At 38.3% G+C, this 24,811-nt stretch overlaps 1 protein-coding gene across 4 annotated transcripts in view; it reads left to right on the top strand.

The window, feature by feature from the left end:
• The window catches only part of Pex7 (peroxisomal biogenesis factor 7), an 81,748-nt gene that overhangs the window by 8,821 nt on the left and 48,116 nt on the right, over nt 1–24,811 (top strand). For all 4 annotated transcript variants that reach the window (XM_083140576.1, XM_083140577.1, XM_083140578.1 and 1 more), the window contains exons 2-3: nt 5,459–5,570; nt 12,123–12,298. In XM_083140576.1, coding sequence (XP_082996702.1) covers nt 5,459–5,570; nt 12,123–12,298 — 288 coding nt within the window. The remainder of the gene's footprint in view (nt 1–5,458; nt 5,571–12,122; nt 12,299–24,811) is intronic.

The following is a 24,811-nucleotide window of genomic DNA, read 5'->3' as shown; positions in this document are numbered from 1 at the left end:
ATTGTACATTGGTATGACAGTATAAGATGCATGCAACAAGGTTACACAAAATACTGTTGCTTCCTATGTGAGTGGGACAGAGCTAATCACTATGTCCGTAAGCACTGGCTGCCACGACAAGCGTACAATACGGGCAACAAGAACATATCACGAGATCCTATTGAGAAGCCCCAAAATGTGGATGCGGCAACGAGGAAGAAGCTTCACACCCAGCATTGGTGCATACCATTCCTCATCCATCTCTCTAGTCAAGAATAAGTTGTTCTTACTCGACTGCATATTGGCCATCTAACCCATGGACACTTGCTGAAAAGGTTGGACCCTCCGATCTGTCATATTTGTAATGTCGTTTCAAGTATTCTAGATATTCTTGTTCAATGTGCCGATTTTGCTTTCCTTTGGCAGACTTTTAATTTTCCCAGCTGTTTGTCATCCCTGTTGGGAGATGATGACAATGTTTTATTAAATGATTTTAGCTTTTTGAGAAGAGCTCGTCTGTGAGGAAGCGGATGCTTTTAGTTAATTTGACATTTTAATGTGTTCTTTCTGTCTTGTGCAGGTTTCTCTACAACCTCGCGCTTTTTACACCCCTTACATTTTAAGTTAGAATCTTAGATAAGGGGATATTTCCCCGCATATATTGAAGGGCACAAAATAGCCACACTTGCCGACAAAACCAAAAATTTTAATTCAGTGAATCAATCAAAATGTCTTTCTGCCCCATTACACATCAAGCTTGCTTTGATGAAAATCTCCGTCAATGCACTAGACCGAGAAGGCTAAGCTTTCAGGTACCTCTGGATGAAATTCTCACACTTAAGTGAGGCAAAGGTTAAGGAAGGTGTGTTTATTAACATACAATTTAGAGTCGTTCTTCACAGTGATACATTTGATTCTGCAATTTATAGCCCAGAAAAGGCAGCATGGCAGGCATTCAAGTTGGTGTGTTCTAGTTTCCTGGGTAATGTCAAAGCATATGAAGCCATTGTTCGTGACATGGCACACTCATTTCATATCATGGGGTGCCATATGTCCCTCAAATTACACTTTCTGGACTCACATGTGGGCTTTTGCCCCAAATCCTGGGAGCGGTCAGTGATGAACATGGGAAAAGGTTCCACCAGAACATTACTGTGTTTGAAAAGGGCTTCAAAAGACGTTGGAACGGCAGTATGCTTGCTAATTTTTGCTGGTCAGGGAGATCGCTGCAGATATGTACAAGCGTGAAAGCTCCACGTCATTTTCGTAGGTATTGTTACTGTTACTGTATTTTAATATGCCTTTCACGCATACTTGTAGCAATGCATCAGGTCGCTGTCCAATAAAAATGATGTGTGATAGAAGCATACGGTTTTCACACTTCAATTCTGTATCCTTTGTTTAGTCCAAATCACATGATTTCATCTAAAGGACAGAAAATGTCTTTAAATTTGTGCAATGTAATTAGTCTTTCTGCTTGGAGAATTTGGAAAAAAAATAATCATAAAACCATCTGACCTGTTACCCTAAAAATTTAGCAGCCTGTTAAACTTTTGCAATTTTATAGGCTCGTTAACTAATGACATGTTAGAGGAATTTTTCGTCAATTCCTTACTGTTCTCATTAGGGCTGAGCCGATACCACTTTGAACCGATGCTGGTACTCTTACAGATTCCCACCGATACCGATACTTGAAGATTGCAATAAATAAGATTTGTTCAAAATGTAGAATATTCAAGAATTACATCAGAATATTAAAATAGATTTTATCGTGCAAAATTTATGCAAAATAAAATTTGCAGGATAATTAGACTCCACCAAAAAGTCAGGTGGTATTTTTGCAGACCCCGTCAAAAACCAAATAAAATATAAATTGATGTATTTTATTAAATAAAATATATCTGTTGTTTGTGTTTTCCCCAAGCTCAAACCAATTTTATCTTACGTAAAACATCAAAATCTGTCTATTTATAACAACTTAAAAATAATTCTCGAGGGGGTAAAGTGGGTTAACGACCCCCAATATTACAATGAGTCACTTCGAATGTGTGAATGTAATGGCATAGTCCATATCAATTCAGGCAGACAAAGAAAAAATCTTACCTTCATAGTCTCCGATGTTATTGAATTAAACATATGTTAAAATTCAGGACAAAATAAGAAACCCGTATTTTTTTGTTTTGTCCAAAAAAAATTCCTGACCCGAGATACAGGCTACCAAAGATGGCACCTCGGGCGTCATTTCTCACGTGCAAAATATTAAAATGCTCTATCTCTGGATAGAGAAAAAGAATTTTCTGATTAAAGTGATTACCACTGTTTGAAAATATGTGTCCAAGTTCTCTAGCTACCTTCTGAATTTTTTTTTGAAAAATCAAAAATATTTTTTTTTTAAAAATGCCAATCCCAAAAATTTTGATTTTTGACTGTTGATCAGTACCATACAGTACTGTATTCCCTGAAACGGAGAACTTCCGCTTTTGAGTTTTAACAGGTTTTACGAACATTTGAAAATTTTGTCATACATTAAACCAGTTTCCATTACCACATTCTCACATATTGGTCTCCTGAAATCAAAATCTAGTCTTATTTGACATGGCATTTTATTTCTTCATAAAGATATGTAACAGACACAGCTTTCAAAATATATGTGCAAGTTCCAAAACATATTACAGGTTCCAAAGCATACCACTTCTGTGCACTCTGCTTACTGAACTGAAAGTAGCAATTCAATGAACTAAAAATTTGTTCAACTGCATCAGTATCTTCCTTTGATATTGAGTGATGCCTTCCTGTTGGACCAATAGGAACTGGGGCACCCAAAATCTTTAAAACATCGCGAATTGAAAGTGAGCACTGGTGGTGGTGTCGCTGTCTTGCACTTTGAAATCTATATCCAGCAGCCGGTCCATGTGGTAGCATAAAGTTCATGACGATTTAATTTAACTCACAACTGATATCTATAACCTCTGCAATCCACCAGTCACAGTCATACACACAGGCCACAAACATCCCTCTTTGTAGGTTGTGAATCTGAATATTCTCCTGCCGTTTTTGAGACCTTGGTTGGACAAATGAAATTTCTTCTTTCTTGCTCTTTAAAGTTCGTGCAATATAGGTTCGCCCATCACTTTGAGTCCAGACATGTGTCTTCTGAATTTCTTTCACAGGGGTAGTTTGGTTGGACCATTTTCTGCTGATGGAATTCTTCAACTTCCTCTTTGGGCAACAGGATGAGGGCTGTTAATGTGTATGACTTCATCACTCTTGTAAAATCCTCGGCATTCTGAATTGCAGCTGTACTTGGGCTGGAAATATTATGTTTTGTAGCGTGGTGCTTCAGCAGGCCTCCTACACCATCGCAAGGCCCCTTCCCATGACCAGCATCATTGTATACCCACTCCATTGGCACAAGCGATTTAATCAATTCAAACAGTTGGTAACGATTTTTGAAGTGCACCATCAGAAATAATGATGATCTTTTCTCTCCCTCTCTCTTTCTCTCTCTCTTTCACCCACCCACACCCTCCCCCTTCTCTCTCTCTCTCTCTTTTTCTCTGAGAGAGAGAGAGAGACGATCTTTTCTGCCTGTGATTGCAGCTGTTGTTGAATTTTGCATATTGCCAACAATGCATGTGCTGAGTCATGCCCTCTGTCATCACTTATAAATGCAACACTTGTGGTCTTGTTTTGAAAATATGTGACTCCTGTAAATAAAACTTGGTCATTACTCCAGTGATACCCTTGTACTTCTTGTGGCAGAATCACAGACCAGTTCTCAGCAAAATCACAGTGAAGCACTAAACATAGTTGTTCAGCCTCTACACGTACCTTCACTTCTGCAATGTGTTGTTGTTGCAATTTCTTCACATATTGGTGTGTTACTGCTTTCACTGTCCATTTCCCAAGTTCGTCAATGAAGGTATCAATGGCAACAGTTTTCTTAATGAGTTTATTTTCCTCCCATGTTGCATATGTAACTTCCGAAGAGTCATCTGCTATGTTTTCCAGACCAAGTCCTCCCTTTCCAGGGCAGTCACCACATTCCTGAAACAAACAGGTCTCTCGCTCTACGTCACAGACTACTAACGACTTCACACGTCCAACCAAGGTGTCATATATCATGCCTTCAAATAAGTTCTTCAAAGTTACCACACAAAGTTCAAAATTGGCACAAAACACACACACAGACATCTCTAGGTGGGTGTGGAACCACCCACTTAGGTCATAGTGCATAAAATTTTGATCTTCCAATGTGGAAGATGGCGAAAGTTTCTTTAATAATGCGGGTCATGTGTCTTTTCACTTTCACCACTTTTTCTCCTGCAACTGTTATAGTGATAGTGTCTATTTTGTTGGCACTCTGGTGAGAAGAGTCCCATTTATCTTCCAGATAAAATGACTGTGCAATTTGAACATGTGCTTCATTCACAGGATGATCATAATAGGGATCCGGTTTTCCAAACACTCCTTTTGCGGCCTCACATTTCTTGTTTTGTCCACCATGTATTTTGTTGCAGATGGAATGTGGTGCAAAATTTGTACCTTAGAAAGTGACACTGGGATAATTGTTAGAACTTGCACATTTTCATTGTAGGATTTACACGATTCAACAGCTGAATTATGTTTGATATAAATTCTGGGCAAGTTGCACAAGCTTCTTTTGGTTCATTTTCTTCTGCAGATTGAATTTCTACTTTGAATAGTTTGGTCAGTTTTGTTTTGGTGTACTCACCCACAGCTTCAGTAATTTCTCTGCGCTTTCTTGATGCATACAGCTTACGACTTGACTTCACTGACCATGGTGAAGAAGCAATTGTTAAATTGTTTGTCTTGGAATATATATATTATTTTCAATAAGCAGATTGAGTTTTGTACGAATTTTTTGGGTCATTTTCCAAAGATTTTAGGTCATTTTACAGGATTTTTGTTGTCATTTTAAAGGTAATTTTTCAAAGATTTTTAGGTCATCAAAATCCGGGCCCTGTTAATGACCGTGCCTTCTAGTTCAATACTTCTCTACCCTGCGTTATGAGTTGTAGGTTTGATCGTTTTGGTAACCTTGATGCTAACAGTTCTTAGTTCCCCATGCCGTAGACATTCATTTTTTTGCATCTGAGTATTATAGAAATCTATCCGATGACAGTTTTTGAATGATATGGAATAGATATTTGTTGCTGTATCTTCACATGGGATAATCAGAATTGCATTACTAATACTATGCCATTGCAGAGGCTTGAACCAATTTTATTATTCTATTGTGTTTGTGATCATGCATTTGGGTAAATAATTACTGAAGTAACACTATCAAAATTAAATAATTAATCTTTGAGTGTTTGATTATGAAGAGAATATGATTGATTCATAGCACTCATTACATGGGAAACCTTTTATCCTACTTACAAAAGATTGTGTAGATAATTGTCTTCGTCATTTTAACAATGCATATGTACTTAACTTATGTAATTCATCTTTCCAGCTGACAATGCCTACGTTTCTAACTCCAAACCGCCATGGTTACTCTGTGAGATTTTCACCATTTCAACCAGAGAAACTTGTCTGTGCTACCTCCCAATATTTTGGTCTAGCAGGTGAGTTCTTAGATAAATGCAGTGCATATGATAAATTATAATTCTATGCAACTGTGGAGTAATTGGTTAATTTATCTGTGTTCCAAAGCAAAATCCTCTAAAGTTACAGTGTGGATAAGTGGTGTTTCTGGATAAATCTCCATGTTCTACGTCCTTGCTGTTTTGAACAAATCACGTTTTCCTGCATGCACCTCCCCCCCTTCTTTGTTTACAAAGGGTTAGTGGCTACATATATTTTACTCATGCAATGTGTATTATTTCAAAATACAACATTACAAATATGAAATACATGTTTAGAACATTTACAAATGCCGAATATAAAGGTGCGTATACATGTGCGAACCGAACAGTTTGCAAGCCGCTTGTGAACCGTTCGCTGAAATTATTCTTACCAGCAAACTTCCAACGATCCATGGGAAACCGCGAAGCACAGGCAATCATTTGTTCAGTGTTCATCTTGTTATCAGGTCTTCGATCGTATGCGATTTTGGTGATGAGTCGTGTGGCTTTAGTGATGGCTAGTTTGTGCAAGAAGAAGAGGAAACAACGACGTTGGTGGCACACCAACTTGCATAAGAAACACACTGGTATGGAGCTTATGATGGATTTGAAGTAACATTTGTCCGCACAAATATTCATCTTGGGATGTGACGACCTCATCGCCCAGTGACTTGTTCACTGCAGTTAGTCAACCAACAGAGTGAAATGGTCAACATTTTGCTCTGTTGGGATTTACAGAGCTGTCCTGTCATGGCTCTATGAGCGTCCCACAATCGGCAGATGTGGGGTATGGTTGGTGGACTACAATGTGATCCTCCCAGCTAGATCCGAGGGATCCGCTGACCAACGATTGGTGCGGTCCTCCATTCATATTGGGGGTTAGGCGCAGAGCTGACAACTCTGCACTGTAAAAGACATGTCAAGAAACAGCAATATGAGGCCATGGATGTTCCCAAGGTAAAATATTCCGGAGGTAAAATAGTCCCCCATTCGGATCTCCGGGTGGGGACTACTTTGGGAGGTCCCTGGACTAAGGATAAGATCTACATTAGGAATAAGGATATTAAATTAGGCACCTGGAATGTTCTGAGCCTTTACTGGCCTGGGGCATTTCAGTGTACAGTTAATGAGATAGTTAAGTATAAATTAGATGTAGTAGCTGTCCAGGAAGTTAGGTGGGCAGGAGAATGGAATAGTAAAACTAAAAATTATACTTTTTTCTATGGTGGTACTGAAAATCATAATTTTGGAAAAGGCTTTTTCATAAATAATAGAATTATCTCGGCTCTTAAAACAGTAGAATTTATTAATGATAGGATATCATATGCAGTTTTACAGCGTAGGTGGTGTAAAATTTTTTTAATAAACATACATGCTCCAACGGAAGATAAAGATGATTTTTATGCAGAGTTAGAACAGGTCTTTGATAAATTTTCTCAGTATGATATGAAAATTCTGTTAGGTGACTGTAATGCACAGATTTGCAAAGAAGGTACATTTAAACCCACGATTGGTAAAGAAAGTCTTCATGAATTAAGTAATGATAATGGTATAAGATTGATTACTTTTGCAACCTCAAAGAATTTACTTGTCAAAAGTACCACTTTTAAACATAAAGATATCCATAAATATACCTAGTCTTCTCCAGATGGTAAAACTCATAATCAGATAGATCATATTCTCATTGATAAGAGAAGGCATACTAGTATAATTGACGTTCATACACATAGAGGTGCTGACTGTGCTAGTGACCATTATTTAGTAATTTGCTAAATTAAGAGAAAGACTCTCAGTGATAAATCATAAGCAACAAAATCTAAAAGTTCTAAAATTTAATACAGGAAAATTTGCTGATGTAAGAATTAAGAAAGATTACAAAATTAAACTGTCCAATAGATTTGATGTTTTGTAGGATTTAAATGACGATGAGAATATAAATGAAACAGGTTTTAATAAGAATTGGGAGCACATACGTAATGCAATAGAATGAGCAGCTAAAGAAAGTATAGGATACCATAAACCAAGAAAAAGTAAGCCATGGTTTGATAATAAATGTCATAATCTAATAGAAATAAGGAATCAGGCTAGACTTAGGTGGTTAAATAACTCTGATGATACAAATCTAAACAATTATAATAGAATAAAGCGAGAAGTTAACCCCATGTTTAGAAGTAAAAAAAGAGATTACTTGAAAAGCAAAATTAACGAAATTGAAACAAACAGCAAAAACCAAAATACCAGAGATTTATATAGAGGTGTAAATGAATTTAGAAAGGGTTGGCAACCTAAAGTAAACTTGATTAAAGATAAAGACGGTGATTTTCTAGCTGACCCAAACGATATTCTAAATAGATGGAAGAACTACTTTAATGACCTTTTAAATGTTCATGTAGGAGATAAATCAGAAGTAAATGAAGTGCACACAGCAGGACCTTTAGTTCCAGAACCTAACTTGACTGAAGTTAACAATGCTATTAAAAGGCTAAATAATAACAAAGCACCTGGCATTGATTTATTACCAGCTGAGTTAATTAAATATGGTGGAAATTCGTTAATATGTCAAATTCATAAATTAATTTGTTTAATATGGAATAAAGAAGAAATCCCTCGACAGTGGAAAGAATCCATAATTGTCCCTGTGTTTAAAAAAGGTGATAAAATGAACTGCAATAATTACTTTGTAATTTCTCTACTCTCAACAACATATAAAATATTATCTAACATTCTTTTAACAAGACTAAACCCATATGCTAATGAAATCATAGCTGATTATCAATGTGGATTTAAACATAACAGATCAATTACAGATCAAATTTTTCACATCAGACAGACACTTGAAAAAAAGTGGGAATATAATCAAAATGTCCATCAGCTATTCATTGATTTCAAAAAAGCATATGATTCTGTCAAATGAGATAAATTATATAATATATTAGTTGAGTTTGGAATACCTAAGAAGCTTGTTAGTATGATAAAAGTATGCACCAGTAAAACAGAAAGTAAAATTCGTGTGGGTTTTAATGTGTCTGATAAATTTACAATTCATGATGGGTTAAAACAAGGAGATGCATTATCTCCATTGCTCTTTAATTTTGCCTTAGAATATGCTGTTAGGAAGGTAAAAGAAACTAACGAAAGTGAAAAGAAAGCTAAAGTGCTCCCCTGTGCATAGCACCACGCCATGAAGGCGTATAGGGAGTGTGGGGGTAATGCCCTACACTTTCTTGATACGGTCATCAGTGGGGGTGATGTGATCAGCATCACACCCCTGACTGCCTTTATCCCCCAGGGTTGCCCCCAGGTGCCCATGTTATTCGACGCTGGGTGGGCACCGGGGCTGCTTCCAATGTTAGAAAAGTTCCCGGATTTGAACTGGCTGGGGATGAACCTGGGACCTTTAGCATGGTAGTCAGACACGTTACCGACTGAGCCACCGCGGCCACAAAGGACTAAAGAAGTACTAAAATTAAATGGTATGACTCAGTTGTTAGCATATGCAGATGGTGTAGACTTATTAGGGGATGATATAAATACAATTAAGAATAATGCTAAAATATTTTTCAAAACTGCTAAAGAGATAGGTTTGGAAGTTAACAAAGAGAAAACTAAATATATGCTTACAGGCCGAAACCAAGTGTTAGGTAATAATCAAAATCTAATTATTGATAACAACTCGTTTGACCCAGTTTCCAAATTCAAATACTTAGGAGTAATATTAACAAATGAAAATTATATTAAAGAGGAAATAAAAAGTAGGCTTAATTCAGGAAATGCATGTTACTTCTCTCTTCATAAACTTTTGTCTTCTCGTTTAATATCTAAGAAACTAAAAGTTAAAATATACAAAACAGTAATATTGCCTGTAGTATTATATGGGTGTGAAACTTGGTCCCTTACATTGAAAGAGGAACACAAATTGAGAGTATTTGAAAATAAGATCCTTAGGAAAATATTTGGACCTAAAAGGGATGAGGAGATAGTTGAGTGGAGAATTTAGAACTACATAATTTGTATTCATGTCCAGATATTATTAGAATAATTAAATCAAGAAGACTCAGGTAGGCAGGCCATGTGGCACGAATGGGAGAGGAAAGAGGAGTTTACAGGATTCTTGTTGGGAAACCTAATGGAAAGAGACCTATAGGAAGGCCAAGACGAAGATGGAGGGACAACGTTGAGATGGACGTAAAGGAAATCGGTAGGTATGGAAAAGAGTATATAGATGTTGCTCAAGATAGGGAAAGATGGAAGGCCTGTGTTGCTGCAGCCATGAACCTTCGGGTTTAAGAAGGCTAGATAGTTAGTTAATCTGTAGGGTGGTATTAGCAGTGTTTGCACTGACCATGGTCTGCCGGGTGCTGATTTATTCTTCACACCATTGTCTTGACCAACAACGTATAGCAACAGGAGAAAGGTGCATCACTTCGATTCAGTTGTCTTTGAATTGTTCTCTGGGTTTTGGTGATAAGGAGACTCCTAATAAAGCACTCTACAGCACAAATATGCTCTGGCACTGTTCAGCGCTCCATGGCTAACTACACCCATCACTGACGGAACATACACTTGCCACCTATTTTTCAAGGTACCCGCTACATGCCTTCTCTGCAAGAATGACTCTGCAACAAACGAAACCATGGATTATTAAAACCAGTTTACTATTTCTGCCGCACCCTGTATATTAGATCATAACAGTTGGGCTGAAAAGTTCGTAGGCTGACTCATAGATGGCGTTACTAGAATTAGATCCATGTGATTTTTACTTAGTACTAACCTTCAAAAGATACGTGTATAAATTTCACAGCTGCCGGATAATTAGTTCGTGAGATATAGCATTGTGAGTGACGCAGCTTTTGTTATTGTGAAAAAATGGATAAAAAAGAATTTCGTGTGTTAATAAAGCATTGCTTTTTGGCAAAAAAAAAATTACTGTTGAAGCCAATTCTTGGCTTGATAAACATTATTCGGACTCTGCACCAGGAAAATCAACCGTTGAGAAATGGTTTGATAAATTTAAACAAGGCGAAATGAGCATTGAAGACGATGCATGCAGTGGACGCCCCAAAGAGGCTGTTACCGACGAAAACATCAAAAAAGTCCACAAAATAATTTTAAATGATCGTAAAGTGAAGTTGATCGAGATAGCTGAGACTTTAAAAATATCAAAGGAACGTGTTGGACATATTGTGCATGAATATTTGAACATGCGAAAGCTGTGTGCAAAATGGGTGCCGTGCGTGCTCACAATCGATCAAAAGCAACAACGTTTTGATGATTCGGAGCAATGTTTAGCGATATTCAACTGTAATAAACACGAATTTTTCCGTCGATATATTACAATGGATGAAACATGGCTCCATAACTACACTCCAGAGTCCAATCGACAGTCAGCCGAGTGGACTGCACGTGATGAACCGAATCCAAAGCGTGGAAAGACGCAACAGTCGGCTGGCAAGGTTATGGCATCAGTATTCTGGGATGCGCATGGTATTATATTCATCGATTACCTCAAAAAGGGCCAGACCATCAACAGCGATTATTACATAGTGTTGTTGGAGCGTTTAAAGGATGAAATCACGAAAAAACAGCCCCATTTGAAGAAGAAAAAAGTGCTGTTTCATCAAGACAATGCACCGTGTCACAAATCAATGAAAACGATGGCAAAATTATATGAATTAGACTACGAATTTCTTCCCCATCCACCATATTCTCCAGATCTGGCCCCCAGTGACTTTTTCCTGTCTGCAGACCTTAAAAGAATGCTCGCTGGAAAGAAATTTAGCACTGATGAAGAGGTAATCGCCGAAACTGAGGCCTATTTTGAGGCTAAAGAGAAATCGTACTACAAAAATGGCATCGAAAAATTGTATGACCGCTATAATCGTTGTATCGCCCTTGAAGGCAACTATATTGAATAATAAAATCGAATTTTGTCAAAAAAATATTTTTTACTATGTTAGCCTACGAACTTTTCAACCCAACTGTTACTTAGAGGATTAGTGAAACAAAAATACAGACAAGTTCAAAGGGAATCTTCGGCCAACGTGTTAATTTTTAATATTATTCCTTCAAAGTATCCTCGAAATCTGTTTGGCGAATTGACATGGAATGACCCAACAGGAAAAGAAAAAATTTCCTGACCAAGTAGGGAAATTTTTGTAATTGGAAATGTGCAAAATTTCCTGATACTGTGGAAATCTCGAATTCTATATGTAATTTTGCGGTAAGCTATTGTTTTTTACATTTCTGGAATTATAACTAACAAATTTCCGAGAAGTGTAAGACACTTACAGTGCAGAGAATATTGAGAGTTAACCATTTTTAAAAGAAATGACCATTTAGAATTCCCAAACTGTTTAAGATTCCAAGAGGTCTGGAAATCATTTCCCTAAGTTGGGATTGTTATGGGATTTTTTTCCCAATCCCAGTACCAACTTTTCAGGATCACCCGTAGATCATAACAATAATACTTCTCATAATATTTTTTTTTTACCATACTTGATTGTTCTTATAAGGCAAAAAGTATTATGTGTTAATATTTTTCACAATTCTCAGGTGGTGGAACCCTCTTTGTGCTTGAAGTTACTCCTGCGGGTACCATTGTGGAAATAGCGTCATTTCAATGGACTGATGGTCTTTTTGATGTTGTGTGGAGTGAAGCCAATGCAGACACTGTTGTTAGTGCTAGCGGTGATGGATGTCTGCAGTTGTGGAAGATAAGCCAACCACAGGTGTGTAGTTAAATGTAATTATAATACTTGCATCTTTCTGTGAAAAGCAGGGTCAAGTTTAGATTCTTTTAAGTGTGTGGACAAAAAATGGCAAGGCTATTCATATCCTGACACTAGTTGTACCAACAAAACTCTAATATTAGTAATCTTACAGATTTATACTACACTCATGCTCATAAATTAAAGATAATAGAGGTTTTGGTGCCCCACGATACAGCACTGAAACAAACTAGTTGTGGTAGCACAGACACATGTTGAACACACAAGAAAGACATCCACATACCCTGTTTAACCCTGTTTATTGCAGAAAACGTGAGAAAAACCAAAGTGCGCACATATGATACAAAGCAAGGGAGATTGTAAAATATTGTTCCACAGTTCTTTGAGCATGTGCACAGGTTTCAGTATGGAATGTGATGCCCATGCACATTGACACATGCAGTACAATGGCTTGGCATACTCTGGAGCAGGTTGTCGAGCAGCTGTTGGGGTATGGCCTCCCATTCTTGCACCTGTGCCTGTCGGAGCTCCTGAAGAGTCCGATGAGGTGGAAGACGTGCGGCGACACCTCGGCCTAGAGCGTTCCAAGGTTCCAAGCATGTTCGATTGGGTTGAGATCAGGGGAATAGGCAGGCCACTCCATTCGTATGATGTCTTCTGTTTGAAAATACTCCTCCACAATAGCTGCTCGGTGTGGCTTAGCATTGTCATCCATCAGGAGGAACGTAGGACAGACTGCACCTCTGAAAAGACGAACGTAGTCTTGCAGAATAACATCCCGGTACACCTGACCTGTTACAGTACCTCTGTCGAAGATATGCAAGGGTGTACGTGAACCCAGGATAATGCCACCCCACACCATGACACCACCACCTCCATACTGGTCCCTTTTGATGATGGTACCGGGTCGGTATCTGGTTCCTGTTTCATGCCAGATGGTTACACGATGAGAATCATTGTTGAGACTATACCTGGACTCGTCAGTGAAGAGTACCCGAGACCATTCTTCCATTGTCCATGTCCTGTGTTCTCTACACCATGTTACGGGCTACTCTGTGACCATGTGACAGTGGAATGCAAATTGCAGACCTCCGGGCGAATAAACTGTGCCTGTTGAGTCGTCTGTACACAGTGTGTCTGGAAACAACTGTTCCAGTGGCAGCTGCAAGGTCTCGAGCAAGGCCCCCGGCATACTCCGTCAGTGTCTCCAGGCACTTACGGTGAGATACCAGTGTTCTCGTGGTTTTGTACACTGTGGACGTCCACTGCTGTAGTGCCGAGACACGTTTCCAGTCTGTTGTAATCATTGCCATACTCGTGAGATGACACTTTGTGGCACATGGAGCACCTGTGACACGACCTGCTGTCTTTGGCCCACCTCTAGCCGCCCAAGTATCCTTCCCCTCACTGCATCATCAATATGTGTTTGTTGAGCCATTTTACACACACACTCACCATTCGCACAACCGAACACAACTGCACACTTCATATAGGCACTGTACTCTGGTCAGCAGTTTCGCTCCTGTGAGTCATTTGTCTGCTTACAGCGCCACCACACACTGGATCAAGGTCATAGTCAACACAGGTTCTTTGGTACAGTACCCGGACATCATTTCAAGCTGCAACGTGCACATCAAATATTTCTTTGTACAAGATTCATCATTATCCTTAATTTACGAGCATGAGTGTACATTAATATGAGGTTTCTATCTCTTTCTGTACAGGACACAAACAAGTCAATCTTGACCCCTTCCTCAGCAATTTCTTTTAGGTCCATTGCAACATTTTAGTTCCACCATTGTTTTGGGTTTTCTTCAGCCCTCATATCAGATTTCTCCACAATCATCCCATATGCTCTTTTTGTCTTTTCCAAATCTCTTGACTTAATTTATCAAATAACGTTAAGACATTAGTATAAATTATGCTTGAGGATTTGTACACATCATGGAAATGTTGAGCAATTACGAAACTTTAACTACTGAAGAAGTATCGACTTATGATCTTGCCTTCAAACATGGTTCACTCACAGCACTTGTTCTTTCATCCATACCAGATGAACACACCTCTTTGCATTTTCATATTTGATTCAAATAATTTTTTGTAAAGACTGATAAGAAAATAACAAATGAATAAAAGATCTAGTTTTAGGTTGGTAGCTTTTATAGAATGTGGCAGGGTAATAAAATTTCATTGTACTCTACTTAGGGTTCCCAACTCTGAGCTGAAGAATTCTGGGACAAGGACAACCCCCCCCCCCCCCAAATCTTAGGAGTATTAAAAAAAAAGTCCGAATGCATTTTTAAGCTATTTTAATAATCTGATACTTACAAAATGCAGGGACAGCGATGCTTCAGTTGCATGTTGCATCTTTCGTACTAGATGTGGCAGAGGCAGCCATCACAGCTGATACTTTAAACCTGTATTTATCTTGAGATTTGCCTCTTTTCACTAAGTCAGGCCTACCCTTCACATAATCGTAGAACTCCTTGCAAGTCATGCTGTAGTTTATTTTTACCCGTATTTCAGCTTTTGGTTGATTCTCACTTAATCTGTTTCTCATGTCCGTATACATATAGCCCATTACACTAAACACTCGCTCACAAAATGAATTTCCAACAGACACTGGCAACACAAATGATACTAATTTTAGAAGTTCTTTGCATTCTGGAGCTTTTTCAAAGAAAGATATCCACTTTTCTTCCACGGTTTCTTTATTGAGGGAGTCTATTGTACTTCTCAGAACACAAAAATCTTTGTACAGCTGATCTAAATTTATGCTGATCCGCAGGCAGTTAATCAACTCCTCAATTTCTTCTCATGTGGGTGGGTTGCGTAAAGACAAAACAGCCATTTTCTTAAAAATTGAATCTTCAAAATTATACCACTTTGAAATGTACATTAGCGCTTTTTCAAAAAAAAAAAAAAACATTTGCACTTGTTTCGAACTTCCTTTTGTCTTCATTTTTCATATTATTTAGCATTCTTTTTGCTTCACTGCCATAAAATTTATCATTTTGTTTGCATTGAAGCTCAGATTTCACTTTACTCATTAAGGTATGCAGTTCAGTGGACGTAAAAGACTTGTTTTCTAAATGCTGAATGCTGATATAGAATAATTTAAGCACATTGTGGATAAACCATAATGTACACAAATGAATGGAATCATCATCCTCACTTCCACTGAATACTGTCCACAGCATGTTACTGCACTCTCCTTTCCCTTGGGATAAAAAGTAAGACTTAAGAGCTTTTCAGTTTAACAGAAGGCGTTCAATGGCAGGATACAATGAAAACCAACGTGTAGGCACGTATCTTAGAACTGTTTTATATTAAACATCAACAAAGTCAAATAATTGTTTTAGCTCCTCATTTTGTTTGGCAGATGAGGAAAATTCATTATACACTTTAATGGCAAATGCTTCAATATCAATATACCTAAATGCTTTTACGGCAGACTTTACGCAATTATTTAAAATGTGGCACTTGCAGTTTGTTTGTATAATTTTTTTGTTATGTAACAGTAACTTCTGATAAACTGAAACATGTTTCACATAATGTACAGAGGCATTGTCAGCCGAATATGCAGATATATGGGTTATATCCAAGTCATTGTTGTTTAAAATGGTTGTGATGCGATTACAAATAGCTTCACTACTTTCATTTGAATCTTGGTAAAAATCTAGAACCCCATGATTCACCCCAGTTTTTGGATTGAAATATTGAACAGTTAGAAGAAAGAATTTTTTTATTTCCTACATTTGAGGCATCCGAACTAATGCTAAAATAACCATTCTCGGTTTTTAAATTTTGAATGAGACATTCTCGAGAATGGGGCCCCAAAACATTCTCAATAATGCTTGAGAAACTTTTAGTTAGACCACAAGTTACTTCGCTTGCAATTTTTGAATCAGGTGTGTTTCGGTAGCAGTTTATTTCCGCAATCTTGTGCATTAAAACTTATGCCATGAAAAACACCATGGTATGCTGATACTATTTCTGTCACTGTTAGAACATTATCTTCTTTGGTTTCTCCTTTAAACAAAAAATCTGGATCAAATATTACTCTGTTTAGTACTAGCTAAATTGTCTTTTGTGTTTTTTTGAAGCATAATGTACCTGTATAGCACGTTTTCCTTCATACTTTAAAATACAATACCTTTTAAGTTTCTTTTTCTTGGGCGATGGACTAGAATCTGATACCGGCCTTAGAGACATCCTTGACGAGAAAAAAACACTTGTACACAAGAGAAATAGTTTGCAAATCACAATAATAATAGTCCAGTACTTGGCACTCACACACCGCGTAGTAACAAACCCAGCCAATCGCGTTCTCTTGTTTCTTTGTTACACATTTGTGCGAGGATGCTGACAACGCTTCGTTGTTGATAAAATCAAGGTGAGAATGTACACAGTATTGCATCATGCTACACATGAAGATCACCTACCGCAAGAAGAAAAAAATCATTTGAAAAATCTTGTTTACTAATTACTGTAATTCTGGGATTTCTTGCGACCCGGAAAGATAAAAACACTCTTCCGGGACAAGGCAAAGAATTCCTGGTCAATCCCGGACAAACCGGGATGGTTGTGAACCCTAACTCTACTCCTAATGCAGATAGGAAATTGCAGGGGTCACATTCATTCTACTATTCTTACTATTCAGCCTGTGTGCACCAGATTTAAGGAACAAATTGTCATTTTAGTTTTGATGGACCATCTATGGTCTATAGTGGAACAGCCCATTGAGGGCCCAGGCCTACCTACCGACTGCCGGTCTCCCTATCACCTGATCCTACTTACTCACTCGAGGTGAGAGATCATCCCACCAGTTACGGGGTGATGTGTGGTCAGGATGACAAACCCCCAGTCGTTGTTGTAGTTTTCCATGACCAGGTTACGCTACTCATTCATAGCTCCCCAATTTCCTCATGATGGTGGGTGGCCACTGGTCCCATACACTGGCCAAAATATCAGGAGAAGAGTGGTTACGTTTTCCCCAGAAGACTCTAACCTGCGTGCATCTCGTGGCCAGAGCCCAAACCATGGCACCTTAGACTGCACAGCCATGGTGTGGAACCATCTGTGGTTTACATCCAATAAATATGTGACTGGAATTGTAGAATGCACAGCCTTGGTGCAGAACCATCTATGGTTTACATCCAATAAATATGTGACTGGAATTGTAGAATGCACAGCCATGGTGCGGAACCATCTATGGTTTACATCCAATAAATATGTGACTGGAATAGTAGAAAATCAAAAATAAATGTTCTCGATACAAATGACAATGTGCAATTTACTTAGTATTAATATTACTAAGAAGAGCATCAGTGGTCCATTAGTAAGGCATCTGACTTCCACATGTGAGATTTTTTTGGACAATATGTCTGCAGCTCTTCTTTGACCATGTAGTATAATCAATAGGTACCTGGGATCAAAGCTTGGGAACACAGTTTAATGTACAGTGGATAGTTTTACCTTTTTTTACTTTATAACCCTTAGTGAATGACTGGGATATATGCCTTCCCAGCACCACATGGCAGCAATTTTTTTCAAACCTACACATGATATTTAACTTCTGTCCGTTGCTGTTCATTTGTATACATATAAAGGTATGACATACTTGAACCACAAAAAATATATCCATTGTTACTATTATTAACAAACTGAGTTTGAAAATGTCTCCCCCCCAAACATATTATGGGATACATTTTATAAATGGGCTATTTACTCTTCAACTACTGCTTTTTTTAATATGAGCTGTGGTAGCTCAGTTGTTAGGGCATCTGACTACCATGTGACAAACCCGGGTTTGATCCCCGGCGGGGGAGAACCAGAATTTTTTCCTCCTGTTCAAGTGGCTCTGGCAACCACTCAGTGTCGTATAAAGTGGGTACTTGGAGGAAGCTCGGGGATAGGGGGAGGGGAGGGTAAAGGCAGCCAGGTGTATTCTCCTGATCACATCACCCCCATTTTCGACTGTGATCAAGAAAGTGTGGGGCCTAACCCCACACCTCTATATGCCTTCATGGCATAGTGCAAAGCACAGGACAACACATTACTTTTTTTATAATAAGATCAGCATCAAGCCCCTGACCTCGTGCCGGTTCAAATCCGGGAACTTTTCTAACGATTGTGACGTCTTGTTCAAATTCGATGTTGTTTGGGACAATCCGTCACAACCCACTTTTTTATTATTTTTGGAAGTACGTGTGTTTTCCTTGGGTATCTCCCTGTAATAGAAATAAGATAACACACCCCTCCAAAAAATACATACGAAGAATATATATATTAAGTTTCTCTATCACGGGTGGCTCGGGTGCTGTAGGGAGAAAACCAAGGATCAGACAATCAAAATGGGCACAAGTCAAAACTACTAAATCCCAGTTTTATTTTTTTAGGTATTAAATAATGCGTCGCTCCAAGCCTTCGCACATATACTGCCAGCTGGTCCGGAGTTTTGTAGCAGGCTCGTCTAGTCCCACTCCCGACGAACTAACGTGTATATGACAAAAAACATGCAACTGCTCTTTTTTTGACCCTTCCAAAAAAAAATATATATCTGCTACCCAAGAAATTATACGGGAAAGGGGTGAACTTATCTTAAAGGGTGCCCAGCGCTCTGCTTAATTACGTGAACAGTAAGATTAGTTATTTTCTCAAAATGCTTTTTATTTGCTTAACAAGTGCAGAGTATTGAATTTCTTACAACAATATTAACAACGTGTTCTCTATAAATAAGTCGTTTCACACAAGAAAACTGTTAGCATATTACCCCCCTTGACAGATTTTCACAAAAATATTTACAATGACGATCCACGTCAATCATTCCTTTTATTTTGGTTCCCACTATCTCTTACAACACTTATGCTATCAAAACTATGTCCATGATCATTCTTTCTTTTGACTACTTATATATTTTGCAGGAATTAGACCCCGGCAATAGGAAATTATATTTGCAAGTGAAGTCACGATGTTTTCTAAACTTTTAAGTAAAAAAAAAGGGGGGGAAAGGAGGTGAAAGATTCAAAAATTATCTATTAAGGTAACGTGGTAAACTAAACCTTTTTACTACAAAATACTTAACTCCATGTCCGCAAGGTTCCACGTTCTAGTCGACGTCCGAGGTGTACGGGAAGATAAGAGCTGAGTCACGCCCACATTAACTCAGCCGACTATCACGCCGTGGAGCACCGTTGCTGGAATTGATGTTATCGGAATCGGCTGTGAGAGAATACTGGCTCGCCCAACAAGGAAAACGTCTACCCCGAGAAGCTCGCTAGGTGGCTGTCTCGTCGCCCCCATGCGAGTTTCTTGGGAAACAAACGAATTTTCTCAGCGAAGTGACAATCCCACGCATCGGGTCTAATTCGTCTATACAGGGTGGGCCGAAGAATGTAGCGAAATGGGATAAACAAGTCCCGATTCACCACATGATGGAAGTGCCCCCGGCGCCATGGTACCATGGGTATCTGGGGGAAACCCTGGGGGGGGGGGTAAAGGCGGTCAGGGGTGTGATGCCGATCACATCACCCCCACTCACGACCGGATCAAGAAAGTGTTGGGCATTACCCCCACACCCCCTATATGCCTTTATGGCATGGTGCTATGCACAGGGGAGCACTTTACCTTCTTTGATCAAAAGAACACATTCAATGTGCAATAGTTATGGGTACAGCGGGAATGCCGAATATTCATAATTTACTGAAAATTATGACTTTTGAAAATGTTGAATTAATTTCCTTTTTTTTCCCAAAATTGGGGGACTGGCATTACATGTCTACAAAGAGTGGTCTTTTCTCTTGCTTCTCTGTAAATTTGGTCCATCTGGCATCCATAGGACTGACACTAGAAGCGATTTTCTGGATATTTTTTCTGTAAGCTGCTAACATTGCTTAGCCTATGCATTATTGTAATTTTTTCGTCAGTATCAGCCTATTTTCAATACAATTACTATGCATTGTTAAAGAAATGTACATACATACTACATTTTTCATTCACTGTGTTATTGTAGTGGACACAGGCGCATGCCAAGTACCATTTTTTTTTTTGCAAAATTTTGATTTTCTTCCTTTAACTAGCAATCCCAATAATTGTTGCATGTAAAAAATATCAGCAAGTGGTGATTGAAGAGTGAACATCCTGTTAAAAATAGTTCCTATTTTTTGTGTTTTATATGTGTATATAACTGAAAAACGAAAGAGAACTGACTTATCATCTGTAGTTTTCCAAGTGGTGGTGGTAAGACAGGTATAGAAGCTTTCCTCAACGTAAACTGTTAGGACAGGTATACCAGTCATCCTGAGGTTAGATGCAAATAAACTATTGCCATTACAGGAAAAACTGCCATTTTCATCTAACCAAAGGTGTCCTTGAAATTATCTTCTTGCTTTGTCATGTGAATGCTGGATGGACCAAATTTGCAGTGAAGCATGATACTTTTCGAGAGTGTGTAATTTGTGTCCCCCAATTTTGAAAATGGAAGCAGAAATTATGCATGTAATTTTATATATATTTTTTGGGAAATTTTGAAAATCTGCCATCTCCCGTAATTGATGTCAAAGAGGGAAACATTTGAATATTTTTTTCCACATACATCGCATGCTGTATTTTGTGTGTGTTGAAAAAGGAAGGGTTGGGGGGGGGGGGGGTTTGAGAAACTCCGGCTCACTGAATGTGCCACTCCGTGGAATATGGAACCGTGCAGAGCAGCACACCAAACTCCAGATTCTTGTTCTTTTTATTTTGCCTGTCTCTGTGAACACACTGCATCAACAGCTGCTGTCTTTCTGTGGTTAGTGACACTGGGTTTGAGCCTCTCTCTGCATGGATTGCATTGACATGCCCCTCCCCTTGTTGAAGGCCGAAGATCCTGTAGAAATTGCCCTGTCAACTTGGTGGTTGTGCCAGTAATAGCGACTGCCAGAACCCCTGGTGTGATGGTGGGGAAAGTGAAGAGGAAACATCGATTGATCATCTTGTCGAATAGTAATAAATGTATCTTCATGGTCCTTTTCATGTATAATGATGCGGATTTTAAGTGTTTGTCATGACTTGTCAACGTACACCATGTGCCTATTGCAATCTTAAACTGCACTAGCCTTCAGGCAGTTGCCACATTTGTCTCGGAAGTTCCCTTCTGCTGGTGGAACACACACACTGTACGAAAGTTTAAACTCAAATAATTTTAATTCATCCATCTTGCTTTGTTAAGTCTGTCATACCCTCTGCAGCAACGTACCTAAGTAAAAGCATTACCGACAGAAACAAGGCAAATCATTCAACAATTTTTCCTTTGTAATCCTATGGTGCAGTTTTGTAAAACAGCAAAGAGCTGTCGGCTGTTTTCCAACCCTTTGTTGGAGGCTGAAGGCTTTTGACTTTCTTTCCCTGCCACCTCCCCCTTCCCCCTCCCATTGCTCCCACCCATGCTTTTGGCACCACGAATGTCGGAAGGTCGTACGTACTTCTATTGCCAAAAGTGTGTTTTGAAACACTAAATTTGAGAAAGAAGTGATGTTTTCGAAACCAATGAAAATAAAACTAAAAAAAAATAATTAAAATCACAATTTTTGGGACATCGTGCCTCCTCCAAATAGTAACAATGAAATTAAACTTTACTAATTGTTAATTACATACCTCTAGACTCATGCAGAACTCAAAACATTTATCTCTGATCATTATCCAAGTTACAGTATGTTAAAAAAAAGTAACTTACTACAAGAAAAAGCAGCTTGTGACACCTGTGTCACAAGCTGTCCTTAAGGGAAATACCTACTGTTACACCCGTGTGGTGGCCTGTCCTTTAAGGGTTAAGCATGCAAAATATATATTTTATGCTGATGATATCAAGTTATACACTGAAATAGATACTGATGATAGACATGTCCAGTTGCAATCCGATCTTAATGTAGTTGGTAACTGGGTGGCTAATAACCATCATGTGTATGAAATTGCAAGAGAAGCTCGAAATAAAAGTGGTCTCTTAACCTCTTAACATACAGATTTTTAAAGAAAAATTGTTTCGATTTTAATGTAATTTTTTTATTACTCGGTTGAAATAATCAGTTAAGAACATGATAAATGGTTATTATAATGTTGATTGTTGACAACTCAACAATGAGATACATGCGTCTGAAAAGCTCCTAAAATAAAATCCCGAGTATACTCGTGCTATCAATGAGTAAAATATTACAAATAGAACTTGTTAAAAAATCAAGATAAGTTATTTTAATAATCAAAATAAACACAAAATAGCACTGAAACACTAACCACCAACCACTGTCTGCCACTTCCAAAGTCAGTTTCTGATGAATCTGACACATCACTTTCTCCTGAACTTTCTTCGGAGCTATCTGAACCACTAAACTCAATATCAAGCTCTTCTTCACTCTCCATTTTCACAAAAGAAGAAAAATACCGCCAAGAAACATTGAAGAAAACAAAGGCACTCTAACTGACTTTTTCACACCTAAGCCGTAGACGAAAATAAACGTCAAAAGAAGGAGATTAGTGACATTACTGGAAAGGCAAAGAAAATAAAACTTCAACAGCACTATTAGTGACATCTACCGGAAAAATCAAGTAAACAACAACTTCAACAGCACTATCTAGCGGAAACATGCAGAAACATAGAAAAACGAGTATAATCGTCCTTTTAAAATGTGTACGGATAAAAAGAAGTTACCCCGAATATACTCGGGATATTATATTTTCATGGGAATTAAAACCCCGAATAAACTCGGGCTTTTATGTTAAAAGGTTAATCAACAACTGGTCAAATTAAAACGATCTATTCTTGTTACTTCAGTTATTTACTGTGTATGTAAGGCCTGTTTTGGAATACAGTATTACAACTTGGAATTTTGCATGTAATAATAATAATAATCATGCTTGAAAATGTACAAAAAATATTTATTTCAATTTTGTACTTTAAATTCAGACTTTTTAGATTTTATTATGAATATTACAATTTGTTAGATTAACTTAATATTTCGTGCCTCTTAGAAAGAAGAAATGCTAACGATTACAATTTTATTTGCAAATGAATTAGTGGGAAACAAGATGCACCCTATTTATTATCTAAAATTTCTCTTCAGACTCATCACTATTCATTTTGAAAAAACTGCTCTGCAATTTCTGTCATTTCCCATTTTAGAAATAATAGGTATTTTAATTTTCTTAATGTCACAATATGATCATAATCCGCTGGCTTATGACCTTTTCAATGTAAATTAATCTTCTTAATATGTTTTATTATGTCGTCATCATCATCATCCTTTGCTGTTTCCTGCCTCTGGTGGGACGGCATAGAAGTCAAGCCTCTCTGTTTTTTCCTTGTCTTCCACTACTTCTCTCTTTCCACGGTGTTCCAATCTTGTCCTCTTCTCCTAACACTCTCTGCTATCTGCTCTTTCCACCGACATCTTGGTTTCCCCCTTGGCCTCATTCCCGCTCCTTGTGCATTGTAAACTCTTACTGGTAGTCTTTCTGCATCCATCCTCTTCATGTGTCCGAACCATCTCATCTGTGCCTGATCTATCCTATCCTTAAGCTTCACCACACCCACTGTTTGTCGGATCTCCTCATTCCTTATTCTGTTCCTTCTAGTCTTCCCCAATATACTCCTTAAAAATTTTATCTCCACCACCCGCATCTTTCTTTGTCTCTCTCTGTTGTCCAAGTTTCTGCTCCGTACGTAATTATTGGCACATTATTTTCTTGCATTTCATAGGTACATCCCTGTTCCATATTAAACTTCAAACACTTTGATATTGCCCACCACTCATTTGTCCTCCTCTGTTTACCTCCTCATATATTCTTCCACTTCTCTCAATTATGCTTCCTAAATATTTGAAGCTCTCCACTACCCTCAACTCTTCTGTGTCCATGTTTATTCTTGGTTCATTTCTGGCTGTGTTTCTTGTTGTTATTAGCACCTCGCTCTTTCTGCACCGAATTTCATTGCTGCTCTCCTGCACCGAATTTCATTGCTGCTCTCCTGATTTCCTCATTCCAACTATCAAGCTGTACCTGTACTTCTGTGTCCCCATATTACTAAGTCATCAGCGAACAACAGGGCCTTCATCTCTTCCTCTTCTAACTTCTTCTCCACCTCTTCGTTAATTGCATCCATTGTAATTATGAAGAGCAGTGGAGAAACAGCCCTGTTTTAGTCCATTACTTGTACTGAACCACTCCGTTCTCCCCACTGGTATCTTCACACAGTTCCGATTGGCCTTGTGTGTGCTCTGCACTCAACACACTAACTCTTACTCGACTCCTTTCTCTCTTAGAGCCTTCCAAATCTTTGTTCTGTCCATGCTACCGTATGCCTTTTCTATAACTAGGAATTCCATAATGAAATTGTTTCCATACTTGTAGTGCCTTTCCTATATTTGCCTTATATCAGATCTACTGTTGGTCTGCCTCCTCTAAATCCATACTGTTCCTCTCTCATGTTGAGATCTGTTACTTCCCTTATTCTTTTCTCTAATATTTTCTCATACATCT

Source organism: Lepisma saccharinum, chromosome 18 (genome assembly GCF_977018435.1).
Source record: "Lepisma saccharinum chromosome 18, izLepSacc3.1, whole genome shotgun sequence".
Taxonomy (NCBI): Eukaryota; Metazoa; Arthropoda; class Insecta; order Zygentoma; family Lepismatidae; genus Lepisma; species Lepisma saccharinum.
This window is presented reverse-complemented; position numbering and strand designations above follow the sequence as displayed.